The sequence below is a fragment of the Saimiri boliviensis genome, chromosome 2 (assembly GCF_048565385.1).
Source record: "Saimiri boliviensis isolate mSaiBol1 chromosome 2, mSaiBol1.pri, whole genome shotgun sequence".
Taxonomy (NCBI): Eukaryota; Metazoa; Chordata; class Mammalia; order Primates; family Cebidae; genus Saimiri; species Saimiri boliviensis.
In genome coordinates this window covers 146,281,493-146,298,071 of record NC_133450.1, presented here as the reverse complement: position 1 = coordinate 146,298,071, position 16,579 = coordinate 146,281,493, and the positions used below count along the sequence as shown (strand labels likewise).

At 39.2% G+C, this 16,579-nt stretch overlaps 1 protein-coding gene across 16 annotated transcripts in view; it reads right to left on the bottom strand.

The window, feature by feature from the left end:
* Window positions 1–16,579, bottom strand: part of PRUNE2 (prune homolog 2 with BCH domain) — a 537,643-nt gene that overhangs the window by 44,209 nt on the left and 476,855 nt on the right. For 12 of the 16 annotated variants that reach the window (XM_074394645.1, XM_074394643.1, XM_074394630.1 and 9 more), the window contains 3 exons: window positions 14,746–14,825; window positions 11,845–12,045; window positions 1,332–1,505 (listed from right to left, as the gene is read on the bottom strand). In XM_074394645.1, coding sequence (XP_074250746.1) covers window positions 1,332–1,505; window positions 11,845–12,045; window positions 14,746–14,825 — 455 coding nt within the window. The remainder of the gene's footprint in view (window positions 1–1,331; window positions 1,506–11,844; window positions 12,046–14,745; window positions 14,826–16,579) is intronic. The other 4 variants (XM_074394644.1, XM_074394632.1, XM_074394636.1 and 1 more) reach the window with 2 other exon arrangements.

The following is a 16,579-nucleotide window of genomic DNA, read 5'->3' as shown; positions in this document are numbered from 1 at the left end:
TTAATTTTCAAAAACAAAACACAACAAAAATACCTGAACTGAGTGTTCCTCTTACGGTTTTCACATAAAACACAAAAGGGTTGACTCTACAGCCAGCTGTCTGTCACTTTCAGCAAGATTGGGCCAACTCTCATTCCAAAGGGCTATGGGCATGATTTCCCTTAGAGGAAACTGCCCCGACTTTACAGCAGCAATCAGGGGGTCCTATTGCCATTTCAGGTCAAACAGTAAGGCAAGAAAAAGAAAAGTCATGGCCAAGGGCGGGGACTGGCATTCCCCTTTGCTACAGTGGTCAGGTTCCCTGGGTGGGCTTGATACTTACGTAGGGGGTAGCAATGCATGGGATGGAAGGTGAAAAATCTGCTGGCAGAGGAAGGTTGATTGAAATAAAAAAAAATCCTTCTGCTTGTCATAACAGAAAACAAAAGCAGTGTTCTACTGCAGTGCCAAGACTGTTCTTTCCCTGTCCTCATTAAGGAAGAGTGAATTGAGAGAGCAGCAATGCCTTGTCAGCTCAAACTCTTTCTAGAGCAGCTGGGTGGTTAGAGCGGTGCCTCAGGACTTCAGGAAAGGAAGGCAGGAAGCAGAAAAATCAAAACGCTATCGACGTTTTCTGAAGTCGACAATGTTCAATGTGTTGCTTGCGCTCATCTGACTTTTTATGAATCCCAAATTAACCAAGGCCACATATGCTCCAGGAGCCCTTGAGAAAGTGCTGGAAACACAAAACACACTTTTGTCTCTCCCTTGGCTCTTGCCACATAGGTAGAGGCTTTTGCCTGGAGTTGGCTGTTGTCAGGCCTAGATTGACTGCAGCTTACAGAAAGGCAAACTTCAGGAAGGGGGAACAATTACCAAGCTGAGTCTAAAAAAAAAAAAAAAAAAAAAAAAAAAAATCCCCAAAGCTTCTGAAGAGGATTGAAAAGACCATTTTGTAATGAGAAGCAGCTCAGGCGTCGTGTTATGATACAGGCCTGGTGTCACATCCTCTACTTGGTTCAACCCTACAACGGACTGGTAAGAATGCCAAGCAGACATCTCAATTAGACAACTATGGCTTTCAGTAAATTTGCACTGAAGATGATAGCTATCACATAAGTAGCATGAAAAGCCTGTTTTATATTGGAAAGTCGTCTTTGCCTAGTAGGATTTCAAATGTTTCCCGAATTGAATATGAGGAAATATACTTGGCTCTATAGTTCCCTGATTATTGACTATAGGACAGGGCCTTTGAGATGTGGTGTTCCAGAGAACTCTAGACTCACTTTCTGATTTTCAATAGAGTGGCTGCCCCTTCCCGCATTTCCCAGATTCACACAGAGCTGGACTACCTCCGTGAGAAATGACTCTCCGGTAGGGCTCGATAACCTTCATGTCAATGCGCTGCTCCTGTTCTCCAATCACCACCGTCCTCCACAGCCGGTTGTCCTCCCTTTCCTCCTCAGCCGTATATTCTGGAATAGACTCTGACTCTTGGCCAGAATCTCTGTTGGCTGTGGGATCTTCTGGAAACAAAGCACAGAGCAGGGCTGAAGGAGCAAGTCCTCCACAGTGCAGGCAGCTAAACAGCAAATTGTAAGTTACATCCTGCAGAATCAACCTGATGGAAGTCCTTGTTTTTTACAGCTTTTACAGAACTTAGCACTATCCTCACCACGCAAAGTATACTCAGTGGTCTTTTTTATTAACTGAACAACCAGATCGATCGCTCAGGCCATGCTGAGACTGATACTAGGTGCAAAGCTTGAGCTGTCTTGCATGGGTGGTGGTCCAGGGTGAGCGTGAGCCAGGACCAACTCATCCTTGACCGGGGTAAAGATTGCAGGTCTTTCTAATGGCGTGAAAGATTGTGTATTAGGCTGAGAAAATCTTGGGGTTTGGAGGCCACACCTCTTCAGTGTTCAGAATCTTTTGGGGCCCTCAACTTGGAATTGTGATGATACTACCAGCCAAGACTCCTATTCTAAGACTCTTACAACTGGGATAAGCCTCCTGTTGGGAGCACACCTGGACACAAATCTGGTATTTCTATTTACTGTTTCAAAATATGCCACACAAAGATTCTACAGTAAGTGAGAAAATACTTTGTAGACCAGAAATGCTTCAAGACCCGAAATGCACAAGACTCCTAAACTGATGGGTATATAAGACAATAAAAAAGCCTACTGAGCATTCTCTGGGAAGAAATTTACTCTTGTGCATTCAAAAAAAGATAACCATTTTTTAAAAAAAGAATAAGCAGCAATTCTTTCCATGTTTACTAGAAGTATTAGTAGAGAATAATGATGGGTTTTTTTGTATGTTTAAGTAACTTACAAGAAAAGATTATTTATAACCTTTGCAATAATCCCAAGATATTATCATTCTTATTTTTCCATTCCTGGAAAAGCACCATTGAATTTACATTGCATTTCACTTCTTTCTATGGCACTTTGATGATAATAGCACTATTGTATTAAGCATTGACTTTGTACCAGGTACTAGGTCATTACACCAACGCAAAAACTGATTCTGACGTAGTTTGCCTCAGATCACAGTTACTAAGTAAATACAGTCAAAACCTTTAACTTTTTCAGCCCTTCTAACCTATCACATTGTACCTTAAGTGTGTGACTCTCCTTATGTATTTTACAAAGTGGCTGTGAGTCCCTTGGGCTAAGAAACTGTGCCTTGAATCCCTTTAATATTCACTTCCACCAACCCGCTCCCTACTTAGCTTGCAAACTTACTCAGAACACTCAAAAACAATTGGGAAGGTGAGTGAGTAAATCAAGGAAAACTTGGATAATTTCCTGGAAACAGAGGTAATCTATAAGGGAGCCACAACACCACCATTATCTTCTGGAAGAATCTGCAATTATACATTCAGAAGTGTCTAATTACCAGTGACTGAGATAGTGCAATTATACATTCAGAAGTGTCTAATTACCAATGACTGAGATAGCAAAATGAAGTTTGGTTGGGAAGCAATCCCAGCCTTTTTTGCCAACACCAACAGCTACCACCACCTACAGAGCCTTGGCTCACTCAGGCTTCCACTGTGTTCCCACCAGCATGTGGCAGCTTATCAAGGACAGACCACAAACCACTGGCTTCAGACCAAGCACTGTGTCCTTTGTGCAAATCCACCCATCTGTCTGGAAGCCCTTCCTCCTTCTTCCTACGTGAGTTAGGACCCTAGGATGCCAATCTTAGCTCCCTTCCTGGGACTCAGTTTCCCCTCTGGTCTCTACTCCCTCAGAAGTCTGTATTCTGAAGCAGGTTTGTCTTCTGATGCTCTTTTACGCACCCTCCTTTCCCTCCAGGGAACTTTCCATCCACCAGACCCTCTTCATCCTGTTTGGTACCCTCTGGCCTGCTCTAGCTCTACCCTGGTCATTTCTGTGGGATGAAGATAGGGTTGTTTTATTTTCTGCAAATTTTATTAAAATTCCCTCATGTAAAAAATTTTTGGTTGGGCATAGTGGCTCAAGCCTGTAATCCCAGCACTTTCAGAGGTCAAGGCAGGTAGACTGCTTGAGCTCAGGGGTTAGAGACCAGCCTGGGCAACATGGCAAAACCCAGTCTTTACAAAAAAATACAAAAATTAGCTGGGTATATTGGCATGTGCCTGCAGTCCTAGCTACTTGGGAGGCTAAGGTGGGAGAATCATGTGAGAACAGGAGGTTGAGGCTGCAGTGAGCTGTGATGGCACCACTGCACTCCAGTCTGGGTGACAGAGTGAGACCTTGTCTCAAAAAAAAAAAAAATTGTATACTACATTCTTTATTATGGTTATAGTAAAACACATATCACATAAATATAGTCAGCTGATCTTTGACAAGGAGCAAAGGCAATCCAGAGAAGCAAAAATAGTCTTTTCAACAAATAGTGCTGGAATAACTGGGTATCCACCTGCAAAATAATGAATCTGGACTCAGGCCTTTGATCCTTCACAAAAGTTAACTCAAAATGGATCACAGACCTAAATGTAAAATGCAAAACTATAAAACTTTTAGAAGAGAAAATGTAATTGGCCCTAGGTGCAAAGATGACTTTTTAGATACAATACAAAAGGCATGATCCATGAAAGAAATAATTGATAAGGTAGACTTCATTAAAATTAAAACTTCTACATGAAAGACAAAGAGAATGAGAAGAAGACAAACGACTTGGAGAAAATATTTACAAAACACATATCTGATGAGGACTGTTATCCAAAATATACAAAGAATGCTTAATACTCAACTATAAGAAAATGGGCAAAAGACCTGGACAGGTACCTCACAAAGAAGATATACAGGTGACACGTAAGATGTGAAAAGATGTTCCGTATCTTGTGTCATTACAGAATTTTGAATTAAAACAATAGCAAGATACCACTACATACCTAAATGGCCCAAATACAGAACACTGACACCAAATGCTGGTGAGAACTCAAAGCAACAGGAACTCGCTTTCATTGCCGGTGGGAATGCAAAATGGTCCAGCCATTTGGAAGAGTGCGGCAGTTTCTTACAAAATTAAGCATACTCTTACCTTACAATCTAGCAGTCATACTCCTTGGTAATTACCCAAATGCACTGAAAATGTATGTTTATAGCAGCTTTATTCATAATTGCCAAAACTTGGAAGCAACAAAGATGTCCTTCAGTAGGTGAATAAACTGTGATTTGTCTAGCCAGTGGAATATTATTTAGCATTAAAAAGGAATGATCTGTCAAGCCATGAAAGGATATGGAAGAACTTTAATTGCGTAAGTGAAGAAAACCAGCCTGAAAAAGCTACCTATTGTATGAGTCCAACTTCATGGATTCTGGAATAGGCAAAACTATGGAGACAGTAAAAGCATCAGTGATTGCCAAGGGTTGGAGAAAAGGAAGAAATAGGCAGAGCACAGAGGATTAAGGCAGAAAAACTATTATATACGATACTACAATGGTGGATACATGCTGCCTCTGTACAGTTGCTCAAAGCCATAAAATGCACAACACAACTGAACCCTTCATGTAAATTACGGACCTTGGGTGATAATGATGTATCAATGCAGGCTCATCAATTGTAACAAACCAACCACTTTGGGAATGTAGATAGTGAAGGAGGGTGTACGTGTGTAGAGAAACCGGGTACAGGAAAACTCTGTACTTTCCACTCAAATATGCTATGAACCTGAAGTTGCACTAAAGAATAATTTCATTTTTAAAAAGTAAACCACATTAATGAAAGTGCCAGCAATACAGAAATTCTTCATGAAAACAACAAAAATCACCAATGCCACTAATCTATTACTACGTGATGTGTATCACTCTTTCTCTGCACATACACAGACATGTTTATTTTTCAGAAAGTATGATTATTCTATATATTCTGCATGTTCTATACAGATTGTTCTATTAAAATAGTATAGGCTTGAGACCAGCCTGGGAAACATGACAAAACCTCCTCTCTACAAAAAAACTACACCAATTAGCCGGGTGTGGTGGCACACGCCTGTAGTCCCAGCTACTCAGGAGGCTATGGTAGGAGTGTCACCTGAGCCTGGGAGATCAAGGTTACAGTGGGCTGAGATGCCACTGCACTCCAGCCTAGCTGACAGAGTGAGGGCCTGTCTTTATACATACATACATACATATATATACACACACACACATTTTTATATACACACACATATATTTTAATACATATTTACATATTTTAATATATATGTATGTATTATATAAAATGAATATATATACATATATGTATATATGTATGTAACATTACATTATATATACATATGTATATAAGTGTGTATATATAATATATAATATACTATATATATTCTCTCTATATAGAGTATAGACTTCTTGTCTCAATAAATATAAATCCTGCTCATTTTTAAAAGTAGCCCTCAAGTATTCCATTTTGCTGATGTCTTTTAGTTTACCAATCCCATGGTGATGAAATATAGTTTTCTTTCTTTTTCTTGTTCTTTATAAAGAATTTGCTTCAGTAAGCATCTGCACGAAGGTATCTTACCTTATTTGTACACATATTTCTATAGGGGAACTTTCTAGCAACAGAGTGCTGGGTCAGCAGGTATAACCACTTAAAGTTTTTGGGACGTTTTTGCCCTTCAATATGCTACACCAAAATATAGGAGAGGGCTGGATTTCCCCCTATTGTCAAGAACATGATAGGCTATCAAAGTTTTCAACCCTTGACAATTTCAGAGGAAATGATCTTATTGTTTTAATTTGAATTTCTGTAATTATTAAAGAAGGTAAGCACTTTTCACTGTTTGTTGGCTATTTACATCTCGCTTACTGACAAGAAGCTACCTTTAAAGCCCTTTTCCTATTGTGGTCCTTATTAATTAGTTGCAGTTTTTGTATGGAACTTCGTTATGTGTCGTAATTTTTTTTTGTTTTTTGGTCTTGTGCTTACTCCGTGATTAGCTTTTAAACATATACCTATCTTTTCCTGCCAAATAGAAATTCAATATTTTTATGTAGTTGAATCTCTTAACTTTTTCTTTACTTTCTTTATTATGGTATCATAGTAAGAAAGGACATCTCTATGTTAAAAGTATGTATGTATATACACACACACTCCTATCAACATTTTCCTATAAAGACAGCATTATTACTTGTTTTGGTGTAAAAGTCCAGGGCTGGACCTTTTTACGGGGTGTAATTCCTAAAGTTTCAGAGAGTAGGAGCATGCAAGTTACTAGGGTTCCTCTTTCCTTTCCTCTTCTGGCTGATGTCAATGGAGGAAAGAGTTATCTAAGAGCTAGGGGTACATTAAGTTTTCTTAAGTGGTTCGTTTCTAGAAGTCAACAATACAAGCTAGTAAGAAGTAAAGATAGCTTTACTGACGTTCTGGTATTAGCAAAACCCTCCTGACCTTCATAATTCTTTTGCTCTAACGATAAATCACCATCTTCCCCACAACCTTCATTTTCGCACTATTTGCAAAAATTTTCAGGTCTCATTTAACTCTCTGTCCTGACACTCTCTAAATTTAATTTTTGGTCTCATGCCTCTTCACTTAGAAATACTTGGTTCGTTGTGTCCTTTACTCAATGAGGAGCTTCTCTTCCCAGTGACTGTTGGAGTCAATTAAAATTCTGTACATAGGGGAGAAGTCAACTCGAACATTTGTCTTTGTGAGATGATGTAGCACACAAGTCCCTGAATGGTCTGTGCTACACAGACCACAGCGGGGAGTGCGTCGTTGGTGCTCATAATGGAGTAACTAATGGAATAACAGATGTCAGCTGTGGCCTTCCAGTAGGCAGCTGCATTTGTGGAAACTTTCTACATCACAATCTTGTACTCGTTAATGTGAGTACTCCTAGAAGACATGTTTGAAGCTTTTCTGGTTATAAGAAAGATATCCTATATACTGTTAAAAAGTCTTTAGATTTTTTTTGGGTGACAAACAGCAAGCAGGCAGTTAATTTGCAGGTAAAATATTGGCACATGAAATACAAAGAAAAGTCCTCCTTTCAGACGGCACCATTATGGCATAAGGCTGCTTGTGGGTAAGACAAAATAAGCTTAACACTTGATTTAGCACTTAAAATGGAAAACTGATTTTATAAGCTGGTTGCTGCAGACTGTGAAAATAATGGAAAATCATGGATGGGGAAGTTCAATGAAGTGACACCCTGATTATCTGGAAATAATGTTGGGGTGTCTTATTAACAAAGAAAACTGTCATTAGGGGTTAATTTGTAAAAAGGTCATTTAGAAGAGGTCACTAAAAATCACGTGGGGGCATCTAAAATATAAGAGCGCATGAGAATTTCTTATAACATTCTTATCAGAAATAGGCTAAAATTAATCATTTTTCCACTTCACTTATAAAATACCTTTGTTAAGATCTGAATGGCGGTAAAAATATTGTTGTTGGTTTGGAAAACAGAAATGGGTTATTATTTTTTCTGACCTCTGGATATTTTTTAAGTTTCTAGGATTAGTAAATTAAAGTATTAAAAAAGAGAAAACTCAGATCTTTCTTTTTTTTCTTTCTTTCTTTTTTTTTTTTTTTTAGACGGAGTGTTGTTCTTCTTACCCAGGCTGGAGTGCAATGGCTCGATCTCGGCTCACCGCAACCTCCGCCTCCTGGGTTCAGACAATTCTCCTGCCTCAGCCTCCTGAGTAGCTGGGATTACAGGCACGCGCCACCATGCCCAGCTGATTTTTTATATTTTTAGTAGAGACGGGGTTTCACCATGTTGACCAGGATGGTCTCGATCTCTTGACCTCGTGATCCACCCGCCTCCGCCTCCCAAAGTGCTGGGATTACAGGCTTGAGCCACCGCGCCCGGCCCCAGATCTTTCTTAATATGAAGGACTGAGCTCCCAAGTCCGTCATTATCTATATATTTTGATATTTTTGGTACCTGACATGAAAGGACATCACACCTTAATTGTATTACAGTACCTTCACTTATATTTCCCAGTTGTTAGGACACAACTATTAAAGAAAATTGCTTGAAAGACCAATTGAATATCTTTTGATAGTGAGTTTCACAAATTTTCCATAAGCAAAATTGCACTGTGAGCAAAAACCCTGGCAGAGGTGTTTGGTCATCAGCTGCTGAATAAAATGGGCAAATGGCCTGAAAAAACCTTCAGACATCTGGTAGAGTAATTCTTACTTTTTTTTTTTTTTTTCTAGAGTCCCCAGGTCAAGAAAACTGGATAAAAAGAGGTCTAAATGTGAGCAAGGGCTGTCACGTTTGGCTTCAAGTATGTAAGTCCAATCTAGTAACCAACCCTTTCCCATTCATTGTTAGCATATTCACTGGGAAGCAGCATGGGCCAGGAACTAAGAGGAACAACCAGCTGTGTGACTTAGGCAAATTACTTAACTTCTCTGTGCTTCAGTGTTCTCATCTGTAAAATGAAATAAATGAAATGAAAAATATATAATGAAGTGTATAATATATAATTTAAAATATATTAATGAAAAATATGTAGTGAAAATACATAATATATAATGAAACATAAATGAAAAATATATAATGAAAATATACAAATGAAAAATGTAATATAAATGAAAAAGTGTTCATTAAAAGAAAATAAATTATGGACCAAATGTTTTTGAAAAACTATACCTTAAAAACCTCTATTTTGTTTAGAATGTATATGTCTGGTTCAAAATGCTCACACGAGATACCCAAGAAACAGGCTTCTTTCAAGTATTAATTTCATACTTCAAGACTAAAACATATTTATAATTCGACCCTCTTATATAGACACTTATTCATATCCTCATGTTTACAAAATACAGCTATTCAGAGGTACTTTGTTTTCAAAATTTCATGTTTTTGTTTAAAACGTCTGACCATATACCTTTCATTTGAAGATTAAGGTAGATTTTAAAATTCAACTTACTTTCCAATTCTGTCCTTTGCATTTAAGACCAAAAAGCAGGGCTGTGGCCGTTAAAGTAGTTCTTTCAACATAGCTATGTCAACTAAATGAAAAGAGCCATGTCAGCAAGTGGCAGTGTTAATTACCAGCTTGTTCAGCTACCACTGCTTTGCTTGACAGTTTTACTGTCTATAAAAATAAAGTGTTCAGATGTGGTGTGACATGGCTCTTCTGGCAACAGGGAAGCAAATGCGGAGGTGAGGGAGGGGCCGGTAGGGTCATGCCACAGTCTTCTGTGGGATTTTAATATATTCGCAGGAAAAGAGCAGGAGCTGGTAGGGGCAACTGGGATGGACAGAGGAGCTGCTGAAGACTCTCTGGGATGACAGGAAAGAATACAAATTCCAGACCTTCTTTCACCTCCTATTTGTGTATTTCCACCTACAGAATCAACTACCCAGATAACTATAGAAATTCACACATGATAAAAATGCAATATAAAATCTCTACTTACACTGAAGAACTTACTCATGTAACCAAATACCACCTGTACGTCAATAACTTATGGGAAAAGAAAGTCTCTAGTTGGCCAGGAGTGGTGGCTTACATCTGTAATCCTAGCACTTTGGGAGGCCCAGGCCAGTGGATCACAAGGTCAGAAGTTTGAGACCAGCCTAGTCAGCAGGGTGAAACCCCACCTCTACTAAAAATACAAAAATTAGCCAGGCCTGGTGGCACGTGCCTGTAACCCCAGCTACTCGGGAGTCTGAGGCAGGAGAATCATTTGAACCCGGGAGGCAGAGGTTGCAGTGAGCCGAGATCACACCACTGCATTCCAGCCTGGATGACAGAGTGAGACTCTGTCTCAAAAAAAAAACAAGAAAAAGAAAAAAAGTTTTCTACTTAAGCATAATAGACTATAAAACAAGTAGTTTAGCCATTTCCTTTTTTTTTTTTCTTTTTTTAATTTGAGGAAATAAAGCTTTAAGTTCTGTCAAGGTAGTCTGACCCACACTGGTCATGGTAGTAGCCCTGCTGGCTCAGTGACCATTGGTTGAAATAATTAGCGAATTTGGTGAATTTTCTAATTATGCTCTTCTAGGAGTGGAACTGCTGGAACTAGCAGGTGTCTAAAAGTCAGGCGATTGCTTAACTGTGGGACTGTATTGCTTTTAAGATTGTGTGAATTTTTAAAATGAGTAAAAGCAACAGATGTGTCCCAGACTCTCTCGCTTTCACTTTCAAATTATCGTCACTTCAGAGAATTCCACCCTGGCTAGTACTGAAACAGAAACTGCATAATGCCAGGCATTAAAAAAACAAACAAACAAAGCAAATGCTTTATATTTGTACATATTTCTTAAACCAAATTTCATAGAGCAAGAGAAAAAGCTAAAGACCAACGTTCATATCAGGAGTGTCAGCCTTCGATGGTCTGACGACTTTTAATTATCTCCCTTTCATCATTTCTCCCACACCCTCTCAACCATCCCTTCTTCCTTCCTACTTTATTGGAGACACAGGATCAAACATAAAGTCCTTGCTCTCATGGAGCACACATCCGAGTGCTAGGAGAAAGACAATAAAGATGCAAACAAATAGTTAAATAATACTATTTGAATTAATGGTACATAAAAAATAAAATGCATACTGGGACAGAGACTGACTAGGTGGTGGGAGTAGGGAAATGGGAAGCACCTTTGATTATAGAAGGCAAGGAGGACTTCTCTGAGGAGGTGACATCTGATTAACCTCTGAATAAAGAGGAGTCAGTCATGTAAGGACCTGGGGGAAGGAACATTACAGACAGGTCTGGCGCGGTGGCTCACGCCTGTCATTTCAGCACTTTGGGAGGCCGAGGTGGGTGGATCACCTGAGGTCAGGAGTTCGAGACCAGCCTGACTAACATGGTGAAACCCCATCTCTATTAAAAATACAAAAATTAGCCGGGCGTAGTGGCGGGCGCCTGTAATCCCAGCTACTTGGGAGGCTGATACAGGAGAATCGCTTGAACCCGGGAGGCAGAGATTGCAGTGAGCCAAGAGCACGCCATTGCACTCCCACTTGGGCTACAGAGTGAGACTCCATCTCAAAAACAAAACAAAAAGAACATTGCAGACAGTGGGAACTTATACAGCAAATTGTCAAGCTCTGATTTCTCTTCTTCAAACTGTACCATCCGGCTGAAATTCTCTTCCTCTGCAAACCCAGCCCCAGGTCTCTGACAACACAGCATCTAACGGTCTTCCTTTAGCCCCAGTGCCTAGCATAAATGCTAGCACAGAGCAAGGGTTAATAAAGAGCAATGGTTATATACAACCTCTGTGAACTATACTTTGTCAAGTTCCAAACTGTCAATCATGGCCATCTATGACCTGACATACAAACAGAAGCTTCTAGAAATCACAGAAATGGTCCACTGGCACAAAGACGAGAGGTTTGTTAGAAAATATTTTGCTTAGCATTTAACTTTGGCCTTGCCAACTTAGCGACTTACCACGGCCAGTGTACTCAAAAGAATCTGCTTCATCGGGAGTATCAAGTTCATCCACATTGATGTCAATTTCATCTGGACTGTCCAAGTTATCATCAGAAAGAATAGATCCTTCACTTTGGTCCAGAGAAAGATTGATGTTTGGAGCTGTGAGCTTGATTCTCCGAGGATGAGTGCCATTAAGATCCAGAGAATTAGGAGGTTCTAAAGAAGAAAGAGAACAACAACATCAAGTAGTAAACCAGGGAAGCAATCTAAATCCAAAAATTCAAAATCCCAAATGCACCAAAATCTGAAACTTTTTGAGTGCCAGTATGATGCACCAAGGAAATACTCACCAGAATATTTTGGATTTCAGAATTTTGTATTTGGGATGTTCAACCAGTAAGTATAATCCAAATATTCCAAAATCTGAAAAAATCCCAAATCTGAAATACTCTGGTCCAAGCATTTAAGTCAGGAATACTTAACCTATATGTGGCTGCCAAGAGTGGGTTTGGCCCCCATGGAAAACATTTTTAAAGTCCTTTCAGCAAAAATAGACCTGATAGAAATCCTTGTATGAGATTTAGACATCCTTCTTGAAAGCAGCCCTCAGTAACTGGATCCTCCCAACCCCCTCAGCCTTGGCCATATAGAAACAGGAAGTAGGAACTATTGCTAAATGGGGAGATAACTAGTTTTTAAGAATTTCCCTGTTCAAGTCTAAAAACTTGACTATAATATTGAACTGAATTTTCATGCAATATATTGCTTTAGAAAAACAGTTAAGCTTACATATACAATTGTCCCTTGACATCCATAAGGGTTGATTCCAGGATGCCTGGTGGATACCAAAATCTACAGATGCTCAAGTCCCTGATATAAAATGGTGTAATGTTGACACATAACTAATGCACATCTTCCTGTCTACTTTAAATCACCTCTAGAATAATTGTAATACCTAACACAACGTAAATAGTTGTTGCACTGTATTGTTTAGAAAACAATGACCACGAAAAAAGTCTGTACACGTTCAGTACAGATGCAATTTTTTTTCTTCGACTATTTTTCTTCTGTGGTTGGTTGAATCCATGAATTTAGAACGATGGATACAGAGGGCCAACTATATTTTCTAATGATTCATGTTGACTTTGCTCCTATGGAATGCAGATTAAGAACTTTGTCATGTTCACAGACACTCCCAAAATACTTCCCTTAGGTCCTGACAACTCTGTATATGATCTTCAGTGCCCTTTACCTGGCTGAATTATCCTCCCAGGTAACATTCTTTGAACTCACCCAAGCAGTCATCAGCTCTTATGCCAATCTCACTTGACATTGGTTCCCAGAACATAAGTGATAATCTTACATGTAGGCTCCCTCCTTTCATTATAGTATGCATCTATGCTGCTTTTCATTTAATAGAAGCAGAGCTGGAGAAGTCATTTTGAACCAAGCATAAACCAACAAAACAAAGGTAGAGAGATAACTTACTGTAGTATAAGAAGAAATGTATTTGGCCTTTGGCCCCGGTTCCAGGCACAGAGGTCTTAAAACCCTTGTCATTTCCTAAGGCAAATAGTATCAGAACTGAATTACAGGACACCCAGTTGGTGTTCACTAGAGTATTGCTTGGTGTGTGGCACAAAAACAAAACAAAACAAAAAAAACCCCTACCCATCTGGTCACAGATGTGCTCAGTGTGAGAGTAGAGCAGGAGAAAACAGTTTGTTGCCTTCATCTAAAACCAGAAGTGACAGGTGTCCCAAGCATGACGTATTTTGGAGAGAGTCTGGTATACCCTTCAACTCTGGGCACTGTTCCCTTGTGATTAAGCTTTTTTTTTTTTTTTTCCTGAATGGAACATCACCCAAACTATTTTCCAGGTAATGGTTTTATGTATTACTTGAAAAAAGTTTCTATTGACCAGTAAGTTTCAACACTGAGTTTCTATAGTTCAAGAATTTGCAGAGCAATGATGCCCCAAATAATTCTGTGTGATGATGAAAATGTTCTGTATGTGGTGACTGAGCACTTGAAATGCGGCTAGTAAAACTGAAGATGGGCATTTTAAAAATTATTTTTCATTTTAATTAAATAGCCACGTGTGACTCGCTGCTTACTGTATCAGATAACCACAGCCTTAGTGTTCTTATCATTTAAAAGTGCACTGTGAACTTTGAAGACTGAAATAAACATACTGTGGTTACCAAGCATATCTGGCCATAGAACATTTAGAAATAATTCTGTTACATGACTAGTATTTTAAAGAATGCATTTCAAATACTTCGACAGAAAACAAACGCAATTGCCTTTCTTCTTCCTAGCACACTGCAGGCTTGGCTGAGAATACATGATTCGGGATCTTGGTATGATCCTGGAGTTGGTGTCATGCAAGAGAGTGACCCTGGAGCACAGCGAGAGGCATGCAAATTGCAACTGAAAAATTAAATTCCTTTTTGTGTATGCCTGGGGTTGTAAAACCCTAAAATATAGGGTGGTTGTTTTTTTGTTGTTGTCTTGGTTTCGGTTTATGACAGTCAGGATACTGAGCATTCTTGACATATCACATTTTCAATTTTAAACATTTGCACAATTACGTGTAATATGGGAAACTTAGACATTAGTCAGATTTTGGTACAATGTACAGTAGCCAATTATCACAGGAACTGAAAACATTGGCAGATAAGGCTGTGGCCTAGGAGATAAAATGCAGCCCACACCAGCGAGAATCAATATTCGAGCCAACTCTTAAACTAACCAAATGCAGCCTGACACCTTCCTCTCACACGTTTCTTTTTTCCTCTCACTTTTATCACTGAAATCACGAGTTAGATGCACAGGAAATAAGTCTTTCACTGGATAACGAAAACGTTGGAATATAGAATACCACCGAAGGAAACGAGCAACGGCTGCACTCACCGGGCCTCATGTCTGCAGCACTGGGACTTAGCACTCCCTCTTCAAAGGGGATGTCCATTCCTACATCCTCTGACAGCAGTCTGCAAAAGAAAAAAAAAAAACAGCGAAGGAAACAGAGTCAACAATTGTGAAGGACTTAATTTCTTTTGAAAAGGAAACCCAGAGAGTCCAAGATAACATTTTCAACTTACTTAAAATATACCACGTATGGGGACTGAATCCACTGTGTGGTCCTAAATTAAAAGACTTTCTGCAGTTATGGTGAATGAGAATGAGGGACACCATACATCAAGTCACTGCTACGAGCTCGCTTAAGTAAACAGACACCAAGCAGGAAACTCAGAAATAGGAAATGCAAACAACTAATAAAATATACTTCAAGGACATTATATATATACATATACATATATATATATATGTATATTTTAACAGGGTCAATATATGTGCTTTGTATACATTCCTTGCTCTGTAAATTTGAGCATTAAATTGCACTGAACAGAGGGACAGCATACTCTGTTGATTTCAGTTTTAATTTGTAAACTAGGGATTTACCACCTACTTTACCACGTTGTTTAAAGATTAAACTACAAAAGGAAAGTGCCTAACACTCCTGGACAGGCGTAGACTAACATTGTCTTCCTTTTTCGAATATTTAAAGAGTCATTGTGATTATATGTTGGTGAAGATGGCTCTGGTCATGTCTTTCCACTTCTTGTTTCTAATCAGTGCTGAGGCCACGACCATTTGTATTAGCTCATTTGGTAAGAAAAGTGTAGGAAGATAGAAAATACTGAAGAAAATTGTGACGGATCTATATGCTCTTCTAGGAAGCTGACCACTGTTCATGATAAATTTTTCTTGACTTATTCTTATCCCTGGGCCTTTGGTCAGTAAGTGCCCATTTACCATGGTAATATATTTTTCTTGTTGGTGAATTTGAGGTAATTTCATTCACCTAGGGTGAATCTTTATGATACTGGCAATAACCTCATTTTAAACACGATAAAACTTGTTAAAGTTCTTTATTTAGTCCGCTTCTCCCTCTCTAACTATGCTTTGCTCTTTGTAATGCTGGATCTACCAAATCTTTGGAGATTAATCTACTTCTCCAGGATGCAAGTCAAATCCCATACTGTTACTAAAGCACTACAGTGAAAGAAAAGAATCTGCACCCTTAGTGATTACTGCATTTGCTTCATTTATTCAATAAATATCTACTGAGTGTCTACTATGTGCTGAGGATATAGAGGAACAAAACAAATTCTCATGGTGGAGTTGGGATGATGAAGTTGATACAATGACCTCTACCTCCAAGAACTCAGTCCTGCTCCCCTAGATAGAGCCAAATACCTGTGTACTTACCCACCAACTCCTGAGACCCCTTTCAAAAGCTCAGCCTCAGGGAGTTTCTTTGTCCACATTCTTTTTGTGGCTTTGACCCTGTGTATTTCTAAAACTAGACCTGTGTCCTGGTAGCAAAAGAGCATGCAAGAGGTTGGCATGTAAGACAGACAATAATGTATCAGCAGGAACAAGATAACCTGTGCCGAACAGGTTACACTGTGTAACACTACGATAGGTGGAAGCAAACCACGTTATTCAGCAACAAATGTAGAGGCGGCGTGCAAAGAGAAGGTCTGCACTAGGCCCCAGTTTTGAGAGTCCTGGGACCTAGAAAGACAAATATCTGGGTTTCCCAAGATCCTGCAGTTTTTTGGAATTCCTTACAGTGATCTTTCTCATTTTGTGTGCTCTCCTTGACATCAAACCTCTCATACCTGCCAAGTAGCAAAATGCTGCTATTAAGAGCAGCTGGATTGAAATCTTAGTGCTA